The following is a 22,894-nucleotide window of genomic DNA, read 5'->3' on the forward strand; positions in this document are numbered from 1 at the left end:
GACTGCCTTTGCTTTGTACTGTCTTCTCACAGCTGTTTGTAGAGCAAACAACCTTGTAAGACAGAGACAGTCCTCCTTGTGAGCAAAGGGCAAGTTTGCTTACTTTCCAGTATAAAAAAAGACTGTCTACCTCTGGGGCAAAAGTCATGCAAGCTTACTACGCCTTATAAAAGATGCATTTCCTTAGATTAGGGTTCCTCTCCATTATGCAACCCACTGCCTGTGCAGATATTAATCATCTGGAGCTCTTCCCATCACCCTTCAGGAACTGAGACTGGAGAACCAGCTCATATGTGGATACTCTGGCTACTGCTATTGCTGTGAGTAATAAACTACCTTTTGTCATCATCCATGAAACTGGCAGGCTGACTTGTTAGCTTGCAAGTGGGGGTGAAATCTCAGACCCTTCACAGTTCTTAACACGTGGCAAAAGGAAAATTAAACATGCAAGGACAGCAAAAGATCCAATTTATTTAAGGTATTATCTAAAGCATCTGCACAAGGATACAGGCGGGAAAACAAATCATCCCCAAAGGCTGTGCTTTATAATGAACCAGAGAAGCTTTGGATAGGAATTTGTGTGTGCACATGGGAAAAAAAAGTAGAAGGCATATTGCTTGAAACCATGGAAAACTAATAAATATACATGGCTGTAAACAGCTTTCTAAAGACAGGTACACTGTGCTGCACATGATTTATATGTTTGCTTCTGGCTTGAAAATGAACATCGGTACTATATTCACAAAAGCTTTTAAATTCTTCTGAGACTGAACACTGCAGGAAAAGTTTTTCATGTCTATATTCTTACAAAGCCAATAAGCTGGTTTGTAACTATATGCATCTGGCAAATTGGGTGGAGAAAGAAGGGTTAATTTACTATGAGGTATAATTCACAGTTAATAAACTGTAACAAGTATCAGTAAGTAAAGAAATAGTGTCTTAATGGGGATATAACAAAGCGGCATTTTCTTCTTTTAAATGTACTTAATTAACACAGTTCGTCCTCTGGGGGGCAGGAAATAATGAGACCATAACAGCCCTTGCCTCTGGATCTTACTAAGTCTGTGTAAGAACAACAAATTACTACACATGTAACAAATCCCTCCTGTTATGTGTAAAAGATCTTGTCATACAGACATTTTAATTTAGAAATAAGTAAATTTGTGAAAAACTAAACAGCACATTTTAGAACTCAATGCACTTTTATATCTACAGATAATGCAATCTACATGATTGTGACATGTACTGAGAATAATGGATGTATAAGTATAAAAATCTTCCATAAGATGCCCCATAAATTGTAGGAGATAAAAGGGGGCCAACATGTAAATATCCAATGAATGTCAGGCACAAACTCATTTAGACTTCTTCAGACTTCATGAGGTAGATATTATCATCGTGCCTACATTAAAGATTAGAAGACTGAGGTTCAGATGGATTAAGCAACTTGTTCAGGTCTCACAACTTCTGTGGACTTGAGATTTGAGCACAAGTTTGCTCAAGTCTGAAGCCTTATCTTTTTACTATACAACTATTCCTTGTGTGATAGAGAATGAGAGGTTCTAGGAAGATAAATTCATTTATTATCCTGGATTCATATTATTCATCATAACTTCTTTTATATTAAGTTCATTTATTTATTTTGAGAGTGTGTGCATGTGTGGCGGGGGCAAGCAGAGAAGGAGAGAGAGAATCCCAAGCAGGCTCCTTGCTGTCACTTCAGAACCCCACATGGGGCTTGATCTAATGAACCATGAGATCACGACCGGAAGTGAAATCCAGTTGCATGCTTAACCCACTGAGCCACTCAGGTGCCCCCATCATAACTCCTTTAATTAATTAATCCAGTGACATTTATTGGGAGAACCTATGCGTATTACTTTGTGGTAGCCAGAGTGAAGGACATAAAAAAATGCCACATAATCTTACCACGAGGAGCCTATAATCTGATGGAAAAGCATATATATAATGTGAAATGTAAAATGGAGGACAGTTTGTGATCCAGAACTTCAAATGAGACTTTCATGAATTAATTTAGGAAGAGGACATTCCCTAAAAATAAAGAATGAGATAAAGAATTCATTCGGAGTCTCAGCCATTTCTGTGACATCTAAATATATCTCAGCTATGACCTTAATGATGAAGTGCCCCAGGGCTTGTCATCTTATATTCTCTTCTCTACTGTCTTTTCCTAGGTGATTTCATCCAGTGCTAGGGCTTTAAATACCATCAATATGCTAATGAGTTTTCAATTTATATCTTTCCACCTGACTTCTCCCTGAACTCCAGACTTGCATACCCAACTGCCTGCCCATCTCCACTTGGACACCTAAAAGACATCATACACTTAACAAGTGTAAAAGAGAACTCTTGATTTTTTTTCCCCTTTCATAATAAGTAACACCATGAGACAGGCACTGTCCTAAGTACTTTACATGTATTTAATCATTTAATCCTTCAGGCACACCTAGGAGGTAACTACTATGATGGTTCTAGTTTTACATAAAAGGAAACTGAGGCACAGAAGCTAAGTAGCCTGGCCAAGGCTGGTAAGTGAAGATGGGACATCTTAGTCTTTGTCCACAGTGCATGCTCTCACAACCACGGCAGGATGCTCCTCTCCTTTCTGTGTTCCCCAACTCAGGGAACACACCCCTGACAGGCCAATCTTAAGAGTTATCCTTGGTTCTACTCTTTCCTGAAGCTCCTCACATACCATCCATTAGCAAGCGCTTCCAGCTGTACCTCGAAAATATGTCTCAAACCTGTTAGCTTCTCACTATCTTTCTTAGCACCATCAGTACTTAGCTGGTCTATAATGGCCACTTACCTGGGGGGCTCACCTTCCATTTTCTCTATAGTCCATTCTCCATATGATAGCCAGTATGATTTTTTTTTTAAATGTAAATGTTCCCTTTGCATGGAACTCTTTTACTCCAGATCTTTGTATTCATGGTAGGCTGGTCTCTTTGAAGTCTCAGCTCAAATGTCACATCAGAGAGGATTTTCCTATCCAGCTTCTCCAAATCAGAACTCCCCTGTGCCTCCCCCCAGCACCTTCCACCACTCTTAACCTCACTGAATGTGAGTCATTGTTTTCAGAGCTCTCTCATCTCTACCCAAGATTATTTTATTTGTTCACTCATTTATATGTTTATTGTCTGTTTATTCTCATCAGAGAGGTAAGGTGTATGCTGGCAGTGAACTTGTCTGTTTGGGCCACCACTATATCACCAGCTCCTGCAAGAATGCCTGGCACATAGTAGACACCTATTAATATTTTTGGAGTAGATGAGCCAAATGGTCTCATTTTCTTATACCTCGACGTTATTTAGAAGAACTAGTTTTACTCATGTTGGAACTCTTTCCAGAGTGCTGCTCAAATATTCTCTCCCAGTTCATGGTATGTTTATAATATGAACTGCTTAAATTTACTTAGGGCATATTGGAACTAAGTATTTGACAGCCACAGTAACTCTCACAGGTAACACACATGCTACGAAGTTGGTATTGTTCTCATTTTACAAATATGGAAACTGATGGTGAGAGAGATTAAGAAAATTGCCCAGAGTTACTCCACTAGAGAGGGCAGAGTTAAGATCTGGACTCAGGTTGATCTATCTGACTTTAGCTCCCATGTTCTTTTCAGCAGACATATTATGCTCAGCTATGTAACTGTCAAGGAAAAGTAAATAATCAGAAATAATCAGAAATGACAGCGAGCTTTTCAGTCTATAAAAATGTGAAAGCCAAAAAAAGAGCGATTGAGGTCTAGAAATGTTTGAGGGTAGAACAAAATGATCAGAGATTTTGGAAGAGCTAGGGACTGGGAAATTTATTTCAAATTAAAAGTAAGCTTATGGGATGCATCGCAACAACAAATGGTAGAAAATAATTACATAAAGATCTTTTAGATATTTAATAAGTTATGTTATAGATGGATAGTAGGTTATTTAGGGAAATCGGAGTGTCTTGGAATTATATCCCTCATCTGACGTGCTGAAGTCAGAAAGCTCACCCACACCTTCTCACAACATGCCCTTCATTAGAGCTGTCAGGCAAAGCATACCAGGTGGGCCGATGGTGGAATTCTAGTCTCAGGAAAAGGATGTTCTGCTCATCCTATTTCACTATACAGTTACTCTGTTCAGATTAGTTGGTGCTGGGAACTTAGTAGTGCTTTAAAGACATTCATAGTTAAAACTTGTAGAAACCTTAGAAATGATTAAATCCAACTCCCTTATCTCAGAAAAAGAAACTAAGCCCAGAAATAATAATTTATAATTTGTAACGTTTCCACATTCATAGGTTCACTGCATTCTCACAATGGCTCTCTGACTAATGTGGTGCATTTTTTCATTCCCATCTTTATAGGGCAGAATGAGGTTCTGAGTTGTTACATGTCAGTGAGCCAGTCACTGCAGGGACAGTGTGTGGGGTGCTGTGACTTGGTATCTTCTGAAAGAGGTTGCATATGCATTCTCCCTATCTAGGAATGAGGTTCTTTTAATTTATTTAAAAATATTTTATTTTTAATTTTTTTAATGTTTATTTTTGAGAGACAGAAAGAGAGAGAGAAAAAGAGAGGCAGGCAGAGAGGGAGACTTAGCAGGCTACAGGCTCTGAGCTGTCAGCACAGAGCCCCACAAGGGGTTCAAACCCACGAACCGTGAGATCATGACCTGAGCTGAAGTCAGACGCTTAACCAACTGAGCCACCCAGGTGCCCCTTTATTTTATTTTATTTTTTAAGTAAACTCTATGCCCAATATGGGGCTCGAACTCATGACTTCATGACCCTGAGATCAAGAGTCTCATGCTCTACTGACCGAGACAGCCAGGTGCCCCAAGTTTCTTTTAATTTAATTATAAGAATTTTCATGAGGTTTTCTGGGAGTATTGATACATGAAGGTTATATATCAGATTAGAAACATACTGTTCTATTCATGGACTGTGAAATAAAAGGGAAAATGATAACTGACTACAGAGACTGTAAGCATAAGGAAAGTAAATCCTCACTTTAATTAAATGAATGAAAATAATTTCTGACATGTTAAATTGGGGGGAATAAAGTGCAGAGACCATCACCTCCAACTGGTACATGTCTTTTTCTTTGTGAAAAGATAGTACTGTATAGATCAATAACAACAATTAACATCCTAATGGAAAAATGGACAAAGGGAAATTCTTAAAAGAGAAAAACAAATGGGCAATAAACATATATGATCATCTTAACACTGTCATAATTACATAAATCTAAAAATTTTTAAATTAATGAAATAAAATAATAATAAATTAATGAAAAAAGTGCATGTATTATTTTACATATTTGAAAACAATGAAAATTTATTTTCATTTTGGACAAAACAAACAAACCTAGCCCCCTCTAATTGTAGTTTCTTGGAGACAAATGTTTAGAGCTTCCTAACACAAAATTTCTTTTCTTCATTAAAAAAAATTCCCCTTGTTAACAATTTTTGGGGGAACCTGTATCCTACCTATAATTCAAGCTGGGGTACCTCTGTCCTACCTATAATTCAAGCCAAAACTGTGATTTCTTTGATATCACATTATAAGCACATTCAGTTACACTTAAAAGGATATATCCCACACTTCCTTCTCATTCTCCCCCTCCCCCCACACAACCCCCCTCCCTGCCCTGGTCCTTCTTTCCTCCCTGTTCTTTTGCTCCCCCCCAAATACCACTTCCCTATCCTAGTTCTTAAACCTCCTGCTCAGGGACCTCTTTACCTCTGGAGTCTTTCTTCTGACTGACCTGATATTCAAGTTCCTGAAAGATCACAGAAGCAATGCATCTTTAATTACTTTACTTTGTTAAAATTATCCATTAGTCTTCTTACTAGCTTATACTAAGCCATCTATTTGTTGGAATCATTTCCTCAAACCCTCTGCTTCTGTGCCTTCATGTAGAATCTACTCTATCTGCACAAGAAGTTTCACATGTATACACATTTGCTAAAATATTGTCATGCAGTCTTACTGTATGGTATGGCTAAAAAATAAGTGAAAATAAGAATTCTTCTGGCATCAAGTTGAAATTAGTCACAAAACTATTAATTCTAATTCTGTTATGATCTCTTTCCATTATATATTTGCATATATATGTAGAATTAAATATTTTTTATATAAAATCATTTTCTCTACAGAGAAAGGTAATAGGACCCATGTCTTTGTATTTTGCAATAATATTGAATCCAGTTTATTTAAATCAGTATTTCCCCAAATGGGCATGTTTATCAACTGCATTTGAATCATCTAGGTAGGCATACTAAATATACCCATTCCTGGGCTCTCCCTAGATCTACCAAGTCAAAATCTATGAGTGTAGGATTGGAAAATCTGCATTAAAAATTTTTTATTTGAGAGAGAGAGCATGAGCAGGGGAGAGGGGCAGAGGAGAGAAAGAGAGAATCTCAAGCAGGCTCTATGCTCAGTGCAGAGCTGGATGCAGGGCTTGATCCCACGACCCTGGGATCATGACCTGAGCCAAAATCAAGAATCAGATGCTCAATGACTGAGCCACCCAGGCGCCCCATGGGAAATCTGCATTTTTTAAACAAGCATTTTGAAATGATTATTTTGCCTTTCTGTGATTTAGGAACTCATGAAAATAGTCTCATCTTGATAAGTGAATAAATACATCTAAACATCTCTGAGTGACTGTTTAAGATGCAACTAATGGTAAATTCTTGGATTGTTTCTTTAAAACAAATACTGTAGCACCCTGATTTTTATTCATTTGTAAATTACAACTTGACTAATCACCGATGACTTTAAATACACCTGTATTTTAGGCTCATCAACAATAAAAATACAAACTGTTGAATATGGATTGGAGTATGCCACATATGACAATATGTGGGTGACTTGAAGGGTTAGTCCAATAATGATTTTGCTCCTTAGAGACTTTCAGTTAAAATAGCCTGAAAACTGTTGCTGGCCTAAAAATAAAGATGTGCAGTTAATTATCTTCCTAGGCTCTCCTTGTTCTTGGGGATGTTGCATTGACATTGTGTCAATTTCTAAGTACACAGCATTGAACGCTAGGCCTCTGCTTCTGCTCTGAATTATCCCAAAGGATGATGAACAGCCTCCTGACACTGGCATCCATCAGAGACTGATCCCATTTAGGGAAACAGAACTTTTTTGAGTACAATGAACAACTGGGTCTTCTCTGAGAATGATGACTGAATACAAATTAGTTTTTGTGAAGTTGCAAGTGACAATGATTTTGGAGATCTAGCATCAGTAAGGAAGTTCTAACAAGATTGAAAATTACGGATTTCCTTTTTCATTGTTCATTTGTCCCAGTCAGATCACTGACAATGCCCTGTATCAGATAAGAAATAATAAAGTTTGGGAAAGTGTTTTCTCTCTTTTACTCCCTTTAAATGCTTATTACATTTCTATAGCAGATCAGCAAATTATGCAAAAATCTTTTGAATATTAACCTAAACTATTTTTGGCAAAGGAAATATATGAGTTAAAATGAATTTTCATTGTAATGTCTTCTTGGTTTTGAAAATATTGTCAGATAATTTTTGTTAAAATGTTACACAAAATGTCTTAAAGGTATTTTTTCAGTATGTCAGAAATCCATGTCTGGCAGGGCACAGCTATTAACTATCTTGATGACAGCAACTCTAACCTTTGAACAGCTTATTGTCTAAACCACTCAATTCAATTACTTGAGAGTATCAAGTAAGTTGTCTTTCTAGGTGAACTCAAATACCTCATCCCTTAGGATTCCTAAGAAAGGAATAGCTCTGCTATCTGTTGTTTTGGTGTATTAGATTATTTCATTCAAGATAAAGATAGTGAAGAACCACCCCCCTCCCCTGCTCTTTTTTGGATAGATGATTTAATGCCCCAACCAGCTGGTTTAATCTCTACAAACAATGTTTCTTCTTTTTTTCTTTTTCTTTTTTTGGAAAGCTATTCCTACTCAGTATATATAGTTTGGAGAAAGAAAAATAGAGACAGAAAGTTACGTAAAAATAAATATGTAAATCTAAATTGGGAGAAAAGAAGCAATGCTATACAAATCCAAACACCAGAGAATCAAAGCAGGGTAGCAAAAGGGAGAAGGGATAAACACATGTAATAGATCTCCATAGTTTTTGGATTAGGGTAATTAGGGTAGGGATTCCAAAGAGAGAAAGGCTGATAAAATAAAAGTACTAAATCTGAGGTGAATGTAAGATAAGATAAAATGAAAAGAGAAAAAAATAAAAAGCATAATGAAACAGGTGACCAGTGCTTTAGTAACTGTGTGGTAGTCCTTATGACCTTTAAATTTGTTTTTTAATTAGTCTAATAATGGATGCACTTCTAGAAAAAAGTAGTAAATTGATGATAGTCACCTAACTGGCTCCTACTGAGCAATCTTTGGGAGCTAAATTTCTTAAACTACCCAAATGAAGAAAGGGTTATTTGTTCTCCCATGTTAACTTTTAGAGTGTAAGGGATATGATGAGTTTAAAAACACAATAATTTAATTGTCCTCAATTAATTACTATTGGCTCAGAGAGCTAAATGAATTATTTGATTATATATATGTCATGAAAATTTCATGTCCCAGGGAGAACAGTAGTAAAATCAGTTGGGGGACTGAGTAGTTATAAGAATTACTGGCATGATTACATGAAGAGCATAACTTGTGGTAGGCAGAAAAAAAACCTCTCCTCTCCCTCACCAAGATGTCTGAGTCCTAATTCCTGGAGCCTGTAAATATGTTACTCTTTTTTTTGGTGAGAAGGATTCTGCAGATGAATCTTGAGATGGGGATTATCTGGGTGGGCCAATCTAATCACATGGGTCCTTAAAAGTGGAAAACCTTCCCGGTTTTAGCCAGAGGGACATGTGGCTATGAAGGAAATGCAGAGAGAGATAGAACACTGCTTACTTTGAAGATGAAGGAAGGGAACATGAGCCAAGGAATGCAGGTGGACTATAGAAGATGGAAAAGGTGAGGCAAGGGATTCTTTCCCAGGGCCTCCAGAAAGGGCCACTGCCCTGCCCACATCTTATACTTAGCCCAGTGAGACCCATGTTGGACCTCTGGCCTTCAGAACTATAAAATAATAAATGGGGATTGTTTTATGCCACTAAGTTGGTGGTAATTCATTACAGCAGCAATAGAAATCAAATACACAGATTTTTAGTAACTGGTGTAATTAATTACTAATATTATTTATAATCATTGTAATTTAAGATGAAAATGAAAAAGTACCTAATATTTTAAGGTAAAATTCCAACATTAACCAAATCAGTAAATTTTAATACTGTTGAAAATTTAGGGGCGCCTGGGTGGCGCAGTCGGTTAAGCGTCCGACTTCAGCCAGGTCACGATCTCGCGGTCTGTGAGTTCGAGCCCTGCGTCGGGCTCTGGGCTGATGGCTCAGAGCCTGGAGCCTGTTTCCGATTCTGTGACTCCCTCTCTCTCTGCCCCTCCCCCGTTCATGCTCTGTCTCTCTCTGTCCCAAAAATAAATAAACGTTGAAAAAAAAAAAATTTAGTCCACTTAGAAGTTTAATAAAATAAGTTGATGACATTTCCTTTGTCTATAAACAGTCCATAAATTGTCAAGTATATCTAATAATTTATTTTATATCAACATTATGATTTTAAAATCTCTTTAGTATCCCAGGCTACAGTTGCATTATGCAGAAATGGCCTAGAAAAGTTAAGAATAAAAAAAGTGCTTTAGCTATTGGTTCATGTTTCTCAGAGACTGAGACAATATACCAGAATTTTCTTCATCTTTTTTCTTTTTTCTTTTGTGCACTTAAAAAAACGCTAAAAGGCCTGTGTAAAGCATATTAAAACATTATAGGGACTGTAAAATCTGAGTACATACAGATAGAAAAAAGTTAAATTATCTAAATTATGGACAATTTCTGTTATTTAATTAATCTAGTACCAAAAATATCTGTCACTATGCCACCCTAATTCACTATAAACTGCTAAACTGATAACAGTTACCAGAATTGCAGGCAAAAATACCTAGAAAGAAGATACTGTTAACTCAAATCTTAAAGTAAATTCTACCTTATCCATATTATTGCAGTTGTAAAGGCCAAGGCCTTCCAAGAAGTGGTTGATACTAAGTTTTGTTCCACATTTATAATTAAATCCACAGCAAAGTTTCAGATATGGCCCATTAGGCTATAACAGACTTGTCATGGATGTAACTTACTATAAAGTAGAATTTGGAAGGAAGGATTTGATATGGACATCAGTACTGTGTTAGGACACAGCTGGGAAGCAACACGAAGTGGAAAAGCTCAGCCTTTGGAGCCGGGTAGACCTGCATTTTGTATTCTGGAACTGCCACTTGCTAATTGTAAGATCTTAAGCAAGTTAGTCATAATATATGAATCTGTTTCTTTATATAAAGTGATGGTACTTATAGTCATTGTTTTATAGGATTTTTGTGAGTGTGAAATGACAACAAGTGTAAAATACGTAAAACAATGTATGAACTCAACAAGTATTACCTGTCTGGGGAGTAGAGAAGTACCCTAAGCAAATCATTATAAAATAACTACATCTTTCATAGGCCTAACATTATAAGCCATCATCACAGAAATACAAAAGAAGATCCCTTTATATTTTGATTTACTTCTTAGAATTATGGAATATTAAAAAAATTAAAACTCTAATAACTCAACTCTCAGTCCAGAGAAGGACAAAACCCAGTAACTGGTAAATAGCAAAATCTTCTTTGTTTTCTTACTTCCTTTATAAAAGAATGTTTCTTTCATTATTCATCAATGTTGCCCTTGAAATCCCTATCACAGCACTTTGACAGGATAGATGTTAATAATTTTCTGAACTGAATTGAATCTCTCCAGAATCTAGGTCTTTACTCAGAGATTTTACCTTCTAATCTGCTGGTCTAGTGTGTGGAGCTGCCATTGTCCAGTTGAGCTCTAGTACCATGTATGATGGCTCTGCTCTTTGTCATGCTTGGAAAGGACTCGTGGTATCAGGCCTTTAAAAATGTAACTAGTCACCAATATTCTGTTTATACATTCATGTGGTGTTCAGCAATAGTATTTGTCTCCTTTAAATGATTTAGAACTCACTGCTTTAGAATGTTAGTGGGCAACAAATAACTCCTTAATATTCATAGTAATAGAAATATATTCAATCTCACAATTTAACAAGTTTAACAAAATGTATTAAGTGTATGTTGATAATGGATATGAAATAGTTTTTCCCTTTGCCTAAACTATTATCTTATTTCCTTATGTTAAAGTATTGCCAAAAACTATTTCCAGATAATTATTTGTCTAACTGCTAGCACACTATGGCTATTAGAGTTCGATAATAATGTTGAGAGTGATATATTTTCCTGTATATGATAAATCACATTATATCAAACTTATAAATGTTTTCCACCAAACTAAAAAAGAAAGAAATACTTCATATACATTCATAATAACAGTCCCAAATTGCCTAAGTTTTTGACAATTGTAAAAAAATTAGGGACCAGTGGATTCTGACATATTCCACTAGCATATGCATTCAGGTGACTTCTAGGGATCCCTAATCTTCCTAGGATGAGCCATAAGGGTCAAATATGAAGGAACTGTTAACTAAGCATTATAAACTCAAGAAAACTATTTTTCAAAGATGAGGCTGAATAAAGACATTTACATTCCATAAAAATATCTGAGAGCGTTTACCATGAATCAACTCTAAATCTAAATAAATTGACTTAAAAGAAGTTCTAAAGGATGTGCTTCAAGAAGAATGAGATTCATTCATTCAACAAATATATACTGACCCAGGCACAATTAAGGGAATACCTCAGTGAACAGAACAGACGAGAAAATCTTACCCTCATGGAGCTTATATTTTAGTAGCCAAAGTCACAAACCAACATGAATAACTAAATATATACGGTATATTCAGTAGTAGTAGTAGTATGTTGTTAAACCTTTACTAACTGGCTCTTTAGGGAAAAAAAAAGCCTGAATCTGTACATTTGCCAATTTCTGCGGTATAAATGCTACCTCCATGCCAAATTTCCAACTGCTGGCTATGTCACAGGGGAAGAGATACACAGTTGTCCTGGTGAGCCTGTGTGAGATCTTGGTGAGCACATGAGTGTGATCGTAAGTTCTACGGAGAAAAATTAGCAGGAAAAGATGGGGAGGTTTAGGGGTTGCCATTTTAAAAAGAATGGTCAGAGAATACTTCACTGAGAAAGTAACATTGAGTAAAGAACCCAAGGAAGTGAGAAAGACAGCCATGCACCAATTTTGGAGAAAACATTTTAGGCAGAAAGAATAGCGAGTGCAAAGCCGCGAAGCAGGAGCTGGGAACAGCAAGGAGGCTACAGAAGTTGCAGCAGAGTGAGAGGCTATAAAAGATTGTGAGAATTTCGGGGCGCCTGGGTGGCGCAGTCGGTTAAGTGTCCGACTTCAGCCAGGTCACGATCTCGTGGTCCGTGAGTTCGAGCCCCGCGTCGGGCTCTGGGCTGATGGCTCAAAGCCTGGAGCCTGGTTCCGATTCTGTGTCTCCCTCTCTCTCTGCCCCTCCCCCGTTCATGCTCTGTCTCTCTCTGTCCCAAAAATAAATAAACGTTGAAAAAAAAATTAAAAAAAAAAAAGATTGTGAGAATTTAGGCTTTAAGTGTGGGTAAGATTAGAAGTCACTGGAGGGTTCTGAGCAGAAGGACATAATCTAATTTCTATGTTAATGGTCCCATTCTGCCTTCTCTGCTGAAAAGGAGTAGGCCAAACTAATAAAATTTCCATGGTGGTAAAAATAATAATGTCTAAAGTCTTGGATTAAACAACAACAATACAGTTAATGTCCAAAACAAGTAATAATGGCTCATCAGCCAGAGTAGGGTAGACATGATTGGAGATAAAGTACTTTGTAGTTTTTGACTGAGGTGTGAAGATACTGATTAATATTAGCACTTGTTTAGCACATATGTTTAAATTTCTGGAGAAACTAATAGAAGAACAGAAATAAAATATATACATTTCAAATCAGGAGTGGGTAGAAAAAAGAAGGAAATTGATAATAAAGGCAATAAAAAACAGAGGAGAAAAAGAAGAAACAGAACAAGTGGGACAAATATAAAGCACAAACTAAGATAGCTCAAATTAATCCATACACAAATTAAGTGTATGTAGATTGATCTTGTTAACTAAAAGACAAATACTGACAAAGTAGATAAAAAGAAAATTAATTGACAAGTTGTTTTTTAAACTAATTTATAATATAAAGACAGAGAAGAGAGAACAAATATAAAAAGGAGATAATGTATAATTTTCAAATAGTAAACCCCAAAAAGTTATGTCAGTATTAAGGTAACGACAGAATGATAAAATATTAAACTAATGTATAAATATTATGTAAATATAAATGTACATATATGTATATATACACTTAAATAACATAGCTTTAAAATATATAAGGTGATAATTGACAGAAACACAAGGAAATATTTACAATCCACTATCAGAGTTGAAGAATTAAACACACCTCCTTTGGTAACATCAAGTAGTACACCCTGTTCCTTCCCCAACCTCCAGAAAAAGATGAGAACAGTAAGAATACAGAAGATTTGAACAACACAGGTAACAAGGTTGAACTAATAGATATACTTTAACTGGAAAATATTTGTTTTTGTCAAGTACACAAGCAATATTATATCCAATAAAGTGATTCTGGCAAATTTAAAGTATTTTTAGTTTCAAGCAGACAACAGAGCAAATTGCAATTAGAATGAAAATCAGCAAATAAAACATAAGGAACATAAGAGAAAATAGAAAGGAATTAGAGAAATATGAGAGTCCAGGAGAGGGGGCATTGGTGCTATGTCGGTTCTGACATCCATTCAGAGCACTATAAATAGTGAACTATCTGGAGAAATTTTTGTTTCCTTTCTATTTTTATGTATGACAGGATAATTGATTGCAGTTGCCTCCCCCCCACCCCCAGACATTTGGTATGTTAGATTCTTTTTCAATGATTTTATGAAGCCTCTGGGTTTACTTTAGCTGGGGTAGGGAATATTCTTATGAGAGTGAAGTCAGACAGCATAGAGATCACCTTTACACTCCAATTACAGCCTCCAGGGGTCGGCCCCTAGCAACACTGAGAAGTCAGCCAAGTCTGTCTTCTGAGCCTGATACCACTTATTTCTCAGACCTTTATGGCTTTTCTTACTTCTATTTTCAGCACTTTCTTTTCCCTAGGCACTCTGGGATCTTTAGTTACTGAGGAAAATAATGATAAAGTCACTGATGACATCATATTAAAGATTTAAGAACTGCCCTCTCTTAAGGCCACTTTTAGTAGATTTTTTAAGGGGCAATCTACAACAGCCAAATTAAGGTTGGACACATAAGAGACTAGTGGAAAAGACTGGGGGTACCGTGGAGGTGGACGGGGGTGCTGAGTGCCTCCAATCACACTATAGGCACCTCTAGTGTGCTGATATGCCTGGGCTGGTTCCTCATTTTCTCATGGATGTTAGAAAGTTTGTCAAAAAAGACAACGTGTGCTTACCTTAATAGGAGGAGGCTGCAACACAGGAGGAAGAGAGTGCTGTATAGCTCTTTGGTTTGTTGAGAGTATAGCTGCAGAGAGTTCAGTAATACTTTGAAAGGCCCCCTTCCCTCTTCTACTTCGCAACAGTCTTAGCAGTGAAATGTTATAGGCTGTGGTCTAAGTCTAAAGGTATAATGGATCTTAGGCCAAGAGTGAATTCACTCTTCTTCTAAGGGAGAATGTGAATTGTTAATGTTCACTTGGTCAAGCTGTGCTTTCATCTATAGCTTTAAAATGCTTTTATGGTAGAAACATCTATTTATACACCACTTTCCCTCTCCAAAACCCTTTCTGCATACTTGGTCTCAGGAAGTCTAAGGACAGGTCCTAGAACACTAGCAGCTAGGAATATCACAAAACTAGTCCATGGTGAATTTGAGACAAGTCTTGTCCACACAGTTCAATAAAATACACACACACCCCTTTTTCTGACTTCAATGGGACTGAAATTAGTATCGACACTTTTGAAGAACATATTAATTATCTAAACCATATGTTCCTTCATTCTTTAAGGGCTATGGCTTGGAGCTTATCAATTCTGCAACTAATAAGGACAACACCTTAGGTCTGCATTTTTTTCTTCCTCATGAAGAGTCATATATTTTGTGCCATTTCAGTTTCTTTTATCACTTTGAGGCTCTTTATAAAGTGCTTGTATTATTTAGCACGTAAATAGGTAAAGACTGATATTACATTGCTAATTCTAATTTTCCAATTCAATAAGGAAACACATTTTGTTTTTGGTTCCACATAACGAAAAAAATAACACTTTTGAAATGATTAGTATAATAATTAAAATGTATGTGCTATGCACCATCCTTCTAATTTTGCAGAAAACATTCCATGTCACCTTTAATTTTCTCACATTCCTTTCAATTTTCCTAATAATTCAAATAGGGAAAATAGAATACTTTTCATAAGTGGTAATAATGAAATAAAAGAACTTGATTAAAAATATTTCTATTAATTACATACTTTTCATTACCATATCCACAACATTTTCCTAGATCAGATGCTCTTTGATCTCTCTTCGTAGGAAAAAAGTATGGTAAAGTCTCCCTTACCCGAGTTAGTTAGGGAGACCTATCATCCCAGTTTGCCTGGGACTCAGTATTAGCACTGAATGCTCTCAGTCCAGGGAAACCAGGATGGTTGGTCACCCTAACTCCAGTTCTCCCTCCATTTCTCTTCTCCAATTTCTCTTCTTGCCTTCACATCAAAATTTCTCCACTGAGTATTCCACACTCTTCTTCTCCATGTCTTAACGCTCCAATTTACTCCTGAACTTGCTGCAACTATGCCTCTGCCTCAATGGTTGCATTCCCCTGGAGTTTGCCAGAATCTCCAATAACCTTCATCTTTTACCAAGGAGACTTGCCAGTCCTTACCTCAGTGGCCTCTGCTGCTGGATTTTATACTGCTGATCACACCCTCCTTGAAGTTCTTTATCCCCAAGGCTTATACAGCAGTCCGCCTTACCCATGGGGGACACATTCCAAAACCAACAGTGGATGCCTGAAATTGCAGATAGTACCAAACCCTATCTATTTTTTTTTCGTATACATACATCCCTATGATAAAATCTAATTTATAAATTAGGCACAGGAAAAGATTAACAACAATAATACAATAGAATAATTATAAAAATATACTGCAATAAAAGTTAGGTGAATGTGGTCTCTCTCTCTCTCTCTCTCGCTCTCAAAATATCTTATTGTACTGTCCTCATCCTTCTTGTGATGATGTGAGATGACAAAATGCCTAGCAAGGAGATGAAGTGAGGTGAACGACGTAGGCATTGTGATGTATGTTAGGCTATTACTGACCTCATGACCTTGAGTCAGGAGGATCATCTGCTTCCTGACCATGGTTGACTGCTGGTATCTAAAACTATGGAAAACAAAACCATAGATAAGGGAGGACTACTGTATAACATCATGGTTTCTTAGTCTCTGATACTATTCTTTTTGGCTCTGATTAATGAGATCATCTCTCTCCACTTGTTTTCTGAAAGATGCTTTTTCTTAAGATTCCATACTCAGTCTTCTTCCCTTATTATTCTATAAACCCTTTCCCTGGATGATCTCACATACTTTCATGCTTTGAGCCCTTCCCTAGATAGAAACTATACTTGCTATCCAGACTTCTCTTTTGAGCCAACTACCTGCTAAACATCTGTACCTGTATATCTCAGAGGCACTTCGATAATTTAGCATTTTTAATATGGCCTTTTAATTACCTTCACTATGATCTTGCTCTCTCCTCTTTGTCATTGTAATAACCAACTATAATTCACCTATGCTAAAAATTTTAATGTTATCCTTGATTATATTCTTTTTCATCTCCACTGATCCAGTAAGTTGTTCAATTTTACCTCCTAAATAGTTCAATTGGTCCTTCTCTCTCCATTCTTTATCATTTCCTAGTTTCAAGAAATTTCCTTTTGTCTGAAATATCACTGCTATAGCCTCCCAAATCATCATATTGCTCTAGCCTTGCCTCAAAATCCTACTTAATAGAACTTAATAGTTTCAGGTACATAGCACATAGTATAGTGTTTCCCACAGCATTACTTATATAAACCCATGTAGACACCTTTACTATTGTATTTACCACAAGCAAACTATTACCTACTTATCAGCGCCCCACCCCCACCCCCAAGACTATAAACTTCTTAAGAGAGGAGTAATGCTTATTTACCTTTGTATCCCCAGTGTGTGCCTCTGTGCCTGGCATGTGGTATGACCCAATCAGTTACTGAGCAGGTAGATGGTCAACCCAATCACCAACTATGTGCTTTCTGGGCTTTATTACTATCCTTCCCCCACTCTCTCTTCTTTTTAAAAAAACTTTTTTTTTAACATTTTTATTTATTTTTGAGACAGAGAGAGACAGAGCATGAACGGGGGAGGGGCAGAGAGAGAGGGAGACACAGAATCGGAAGCAGGCTCCAGGCTCCGAGCCATCAGCCCAGAGCCCGACGCGGGGCTCGAACTCACGGACCGCGAGATCGTGACCTGAGCCAAAGTCGGACGCTTAACCGACTAAGCCACCCAGGCGCCCCCCCCCTTCTAAAGGAATGGGGCTATGGCTTATGATTCTACCTACATATTATCAAAAATACTTCACATGTAGTATATGCTTAATAACTAGTTACAGAATGAATAAATGAAAGGAAGGAAGGAAGGAAGGAAGGAAGGAAGGAAGGAAGAAAGAAAGAAAGAAAGAAAGAAAGAAAAAAGGTTTAGACTCTCAGGGTAACTGCATACAATGAATTAATGTTTTGATGCTCAATCACAGATATAACTTACAAGTAGTTTAAAAGCTCAAATAATTCTAAATATACTTTCCTTTAAGCCTTAAGATTGGTTAGAAAATATATTCCCACATAAATGAGAAATTCATTAAATATTTTGTACATGCTGAATTCTTATTAAATGTGTTCAATTGTAATGTGTTTAATTTTTTATACCCCTTAAAAATGGCTTAACCTTGAGAGTACTAACGGCGTTTTATATTTTGTATAACTTTAGGCATATAGTAGGTTTGCATATAAAACTCAGAGATTTATCTAGCACATGTTTAAATGGCATAAGAACATATCTTTCCAGTTTTAAAGAATTATACTTCAGAAATAAAACTTTAAAAACATTTTTATCATAATATTTTGAAATGAAAATATTGGAAGAGAATTATATACTGTTTGTAATTTTCAATGTTTAAACTACTAACTTGGTTTTAATTTAGCTACAATTTTCAAAGCATATTTCGTAAGACTTAATGAAAACTTAGGTACAACTTCTTTATTAATTCATTTTTATTGAGTTAAAAAGAAGAGTCTAAAATATTGTTAAAAATATGGATTTTTTTCTTTTCAGTTTTCACACACTCTTGTAACATTTAATGGTCCCTCTGGTATTCTTAGCTCATTTAACTAGTGTGATGAACATTACTATTATTTGCCAGATGTATAGTGTCTATAGAAAAGAATGCAGTTTTCAAGATTTTTTTTCCATCTGATTTAGTCCTTTGTATTTTACCAGAAGGTCAAAGATGTACAGAATTTTAAAAAATATGTATCAAAATCTCTCCTTTTACTTTTATGAGAAATCATTATGCAGTACAAGGAAGATAGAAACCTATAGTATTTTGAGTGGGAAAGTAAGATAAGTGTAGATTATTTTCATTTTAAATTTTATTAACATTAAACAACCCATTGTTTATATAACACAATTCATTCACAATAATCAACTATCTTCAAATAAGTGTTTTCTATTTAAGGGCAGTAGTTTTACACAATGAAAAAAATTGAATGGCATTTAAATGAAGCATAATGGGCTTCATATATGTACCAGAAGTGTTCAATGAATCCTGAAACTTAATTTAAATCCTTATGTTTATATACGAATAAGTAAGCTTGTATATTCATAGCTCTCCATATTTAGTAGTGCTGATTTTCAGTTTCAAAAAAATATAAGAGAAAATGAGTTGCACATTTGACTTCCAAAAATATCTGAACTTGCTACTTATGAGATATTTAATTCTTGAAAATTTGTGGGAGTATTTATTTTCATTAAAACAAATTCACTTTGATTTCATATTTAAATGAACTAAAGTCTTAGTAAGAGTTTTCTAAGGTAGATAGTTTCTGGAAAGTTAAGTAAACAAGTTGGTTTTTACTCTAGCTTTACATACACATAGAAAAACACTTCAGGATCCTGCCACACTCAATCCTTTAGCACAGCTTTCATTTTTCTTAATTCAGAGAGAAATAGCCCTATATCTCAAATATAGCTGAGGGTAGCCAATTCATCCCAGTTTGCCTAAGACATTCCAATAAAATGAAAATCCCACGTCCTGGGAAATCCCGTAGCCCCAGAAAATCTGAGACAGTTGGTAAACCTACTGAGAGATAACCTAAACTTTGAAACTTTGAGATAAAAAGCCTTACCTTAACGTCATTGGTGTTCATTCTTGTCCCCTCCTTTCCCACAAAAATATCATCAATATCCACAAGAATATACCTGTCCAAGGACAGTGTCAGCCTGTTTCCTGACAAGAAGGAGACAGCATCTATGAAGATGAGCTTGTGCAACCAAAAGTTCAAGTTGTTGCCAAAAAAAACTCTTTGAATTCCATCATGAAGTCCCAAGTCATGTATGACAGTGGCATAAAAAGCACCTTTAGAGATAGGAGGAGAAAGGTTTTCTGGGGTCTTTACTTTGGCAAATATTACCGGTTGGTAGGCTGAGTGATTAATCTGGAACACTGTCCAGTCAGTTCCAGGTAAAGAACCTTTTTCAAGTTTGGAAGATTTGGTCACACGAAGCAATGGAGAATGAGGATTAATACAACAATCTTTTACTGCAAGATTTCCGTATATGGAAAAAGGGAAACCTTTTAACTGAAAGCTCTGTGAGCTCTTCTCACTAGTTTTGTGGAATCCAATGACACCCACACCATATTCCACACAGTATTTATCTAACAGGCTTCGGTTCCAAGAGTCCATGTTTATATACTTTAATATATTCTCATAAATAACGAGAATATATTTGCCTTTCGCTTTTTCTATAAGTGCTGGGAGATCCCCCTTTCCAGGAGCAATTTCAATGTGATACTGGAATCTACTGGATTCTAGAATCATAATTATGTCTTGACCAAGTGATGAGTATTGGCTCTCCACAAACACCAGGACTGTGGGGTCTGTCTTCGGGGCATCAGAAAGCTTCATTGTCTTGACTTCCATGAGCCTGTATGGTGGGTGCTGGAAGTCCCCACAGTCTACTTCTGACATTAGCTCAGAGGGTTCATTTTCCTGTTTGTAGCCACTGTACAGGTAATATGCAGAAATAATAATGCTCACCATACAAAATGTGGCAAGCAGAATAACGGTCCTTTGAAAGTGTCTGTGAAGCTTCATGATAAAACTCATGCTGTATATGCTTTCCTCAGACTGTTCCAATAGAAGCACCATAAAAAAGAAGAAAAGATGGTGTTCAGCTACTTTTCCAGTCTCAGTCGATAGTTTATGTCACCATTGCAGCGCATTTGTATCACTTGATCAGGACTCACAGAAAATATAGTCTGAAAAGCAGAATAAAATAGAATAGGATATCATACATTCATTCTGCAGCATTAAGTGAGCAAGGTTTTGTCCTGCTGATTGGCACAAATGGCAAGCTGTTAGGCAGATGGACTGGTGTATGGTTGGTAAGAAAGCCTTTTTGTTTCTCCCATAGTGTATGGTTAGCACGAAAACCTCTTTTTCTTTTGCCCAGATCTGGATGAGGACAGATCTGGATGAGAAACAGGAAAAGGGCTCCACTGAACACACTATCTCTATCCTTTGTATAGAAAATACACTGGGCTAACAAGAAATTTCCTTTTATTCATCGAGCTTTGCATCAAACTCTGTAATATATAACTAAGACCCCAAAGAGGTCACTGGAGCCACACAATGCCACATCATGTAACGCACACACACTGCATATGTATTTAACTACATATACTGAAAATTCAAAGAAGTTTGGACATATTTCACTAAGTGCTCCAATTAAGACATTAGATTCTGATTTTTGGAAAAGAGCTCATTAATTACATGAAAAAAGTACTATATAAGTGTTTTTTTTAAATCAATGAAAATAACTATAAAACTTCATGAAATACCTTGTCATGCTATAGTTTCAAATCCCTTTAAAGTCTTACTAATCTTAGAAAAATGTAGTAGCTTTTGAAACATAACAAGAAAGAAAAATGAGGGCTTCTTAGAGCAGAAGTTTATTAGAGTCTTATGGTCCTGGAAATATCATAGAATACAAAAAAAAAAAAAGATTAAGAAAGGTACTATCCATAAGGCAGGCTGAAAGGGTTCACTGCACCTCTACCTCTTATTAATTGTGTCACTTTGGCCCCAGTACCTTCTAAGTAAAATGATAAGGTTAGAATAAATGATCACCAAGAACATTCTGGCTCTAAGATCCTGTGATATTCACCCATGAAATTAGCAGCGAACAGTACTTTGAATAATATATGTTTATCTTTATGAATAATACATTCTGGAGTATAACTGTAGGATGTTTGTAGGATAAATAGGATACTTATAAATAGGATATTTATCCTGTAAATTATATATTGTAATTATTCATTCAAATGTTTAGGGTGCCTCTGTCATTCATTCACATATTTATGGGGTAACTATCTTTCTATTTAAAACATAAATGGTCAACATAGTGAATTTTTAAAGCGTCCAAAATTATAGATACAGTGACTAGCATGACAATAATATATGGTTGCTGATTAGAGACAAATGACTGTAATGAGACAAGAAAAGAGACCATGGCAAGTGGGGAAGTCTGTATCAAAGGGACATAGGATTTGGGTAGAGCCTTGAAGGAGGAGGGTAATAAAAGTAGGCATCTGAGATAGAGGAAACTTTATAGAGGCAGGAGTGAGAACCATATTGGGCAAGGAATACTGATGAGGAGTGGAAGGCAATGGTATGAAATACCTAAAAAATAAATTTTCACAGAGTATTGGTAACTCAGATTATGGAGAGATTTGATAGTGCAGAAATTCATGGTTGAGAAAACCCACATGGAACCTTTATGCTTTCCTGATTTGGAGAATAACATGAGAAGCGTGAGATTTTTCCAGAAAATGAACTGATAATCAATACATGGAAGACATCCTAGAGCACTGTCAGAGTCAAGGCTGGCAAGCCAGTGCAGGCTCATTTCTCATAAGCCAGCCACTGTTAGTGATCATAGGTCAGGAAGAACGTGGGAAGGGACAAGTCTGAGGGACACTGCAAAGAAAGAAGGAGCAGAACATGTGGGTCTGCCGAGTAAAATGCCATCAAGTGATCTGGCATGCTTGCAAATAAGCCTAATGTAAAGGATAACATTCTGCTCTTTTAAACATTCTAGTGTAGATGTAGGTATAATTTAAGCAGATCAAAATTACCAGGACCACTGAGAGTTTCCATTGTAATTGTAGTTATTTCATTTTGAAAAGTAATTGCACTTTAAAAGCTATGTACATACTTATAAATAATATAATATTCTGGAGTGTAACAGCAGTATACAAAATCTCACATCTTTCTATGCCTCCATTTCAATCTTAGCTGTGGAGTGTTTTTGAATAGATACAAAATGTATTACCACATTTTGCATTTCAGATAGCAGTGTTTCCTAGTTTGTTCTTATTGTCAGAAGTGAAGGCATGTAACTCATACTAATCTCATCTGTGATGAGGCAAAGTGGTGAGTAGTATTTGCTCTCAGTATGTAGGATGG

At 36.2% G+C, this 22,894-nt stretch overlaps 1 protein-coding gene across 1 annotated transcript in view; it reads right to left on the reverse strand.

Moving 5' to 3' along the window:
- Positions 1–22,894, reverse strand: part of NDST3 (N-deacetylase and N-sulfotransferase 3) — a 184,220-nt gene that overhangs the window by 151,397 nt on the left and 9,929 nt on the right. Inside the window, 1 exon segment of the mRNA XM_043569644.1 lies at positions 19,553–20,685. Within this exon segment, the coding sequence (XP_043425579.1) occupies positions 19,553–20,575 (1,023 nt within the window). The 5' untranslated portion in view covers positions 20,576–20,685.

Source organism: Prionailurus bengalensis, chromosome B1 (genome assembly GCF_016509475.1).
Source record: "Prionailurus bengalensis isolate Pbe53 chromosome B1, Fcat_Pben_1.1_paternal_pri, whole genome shotgun sequence".
Taxonomy (NCBI): domain Eukaryota; kingdom Metazoa; phylum Chordata; class Mammalia; order Carnivora; family Felidae; genus Prionailurus; species Prionailurus bengalensis.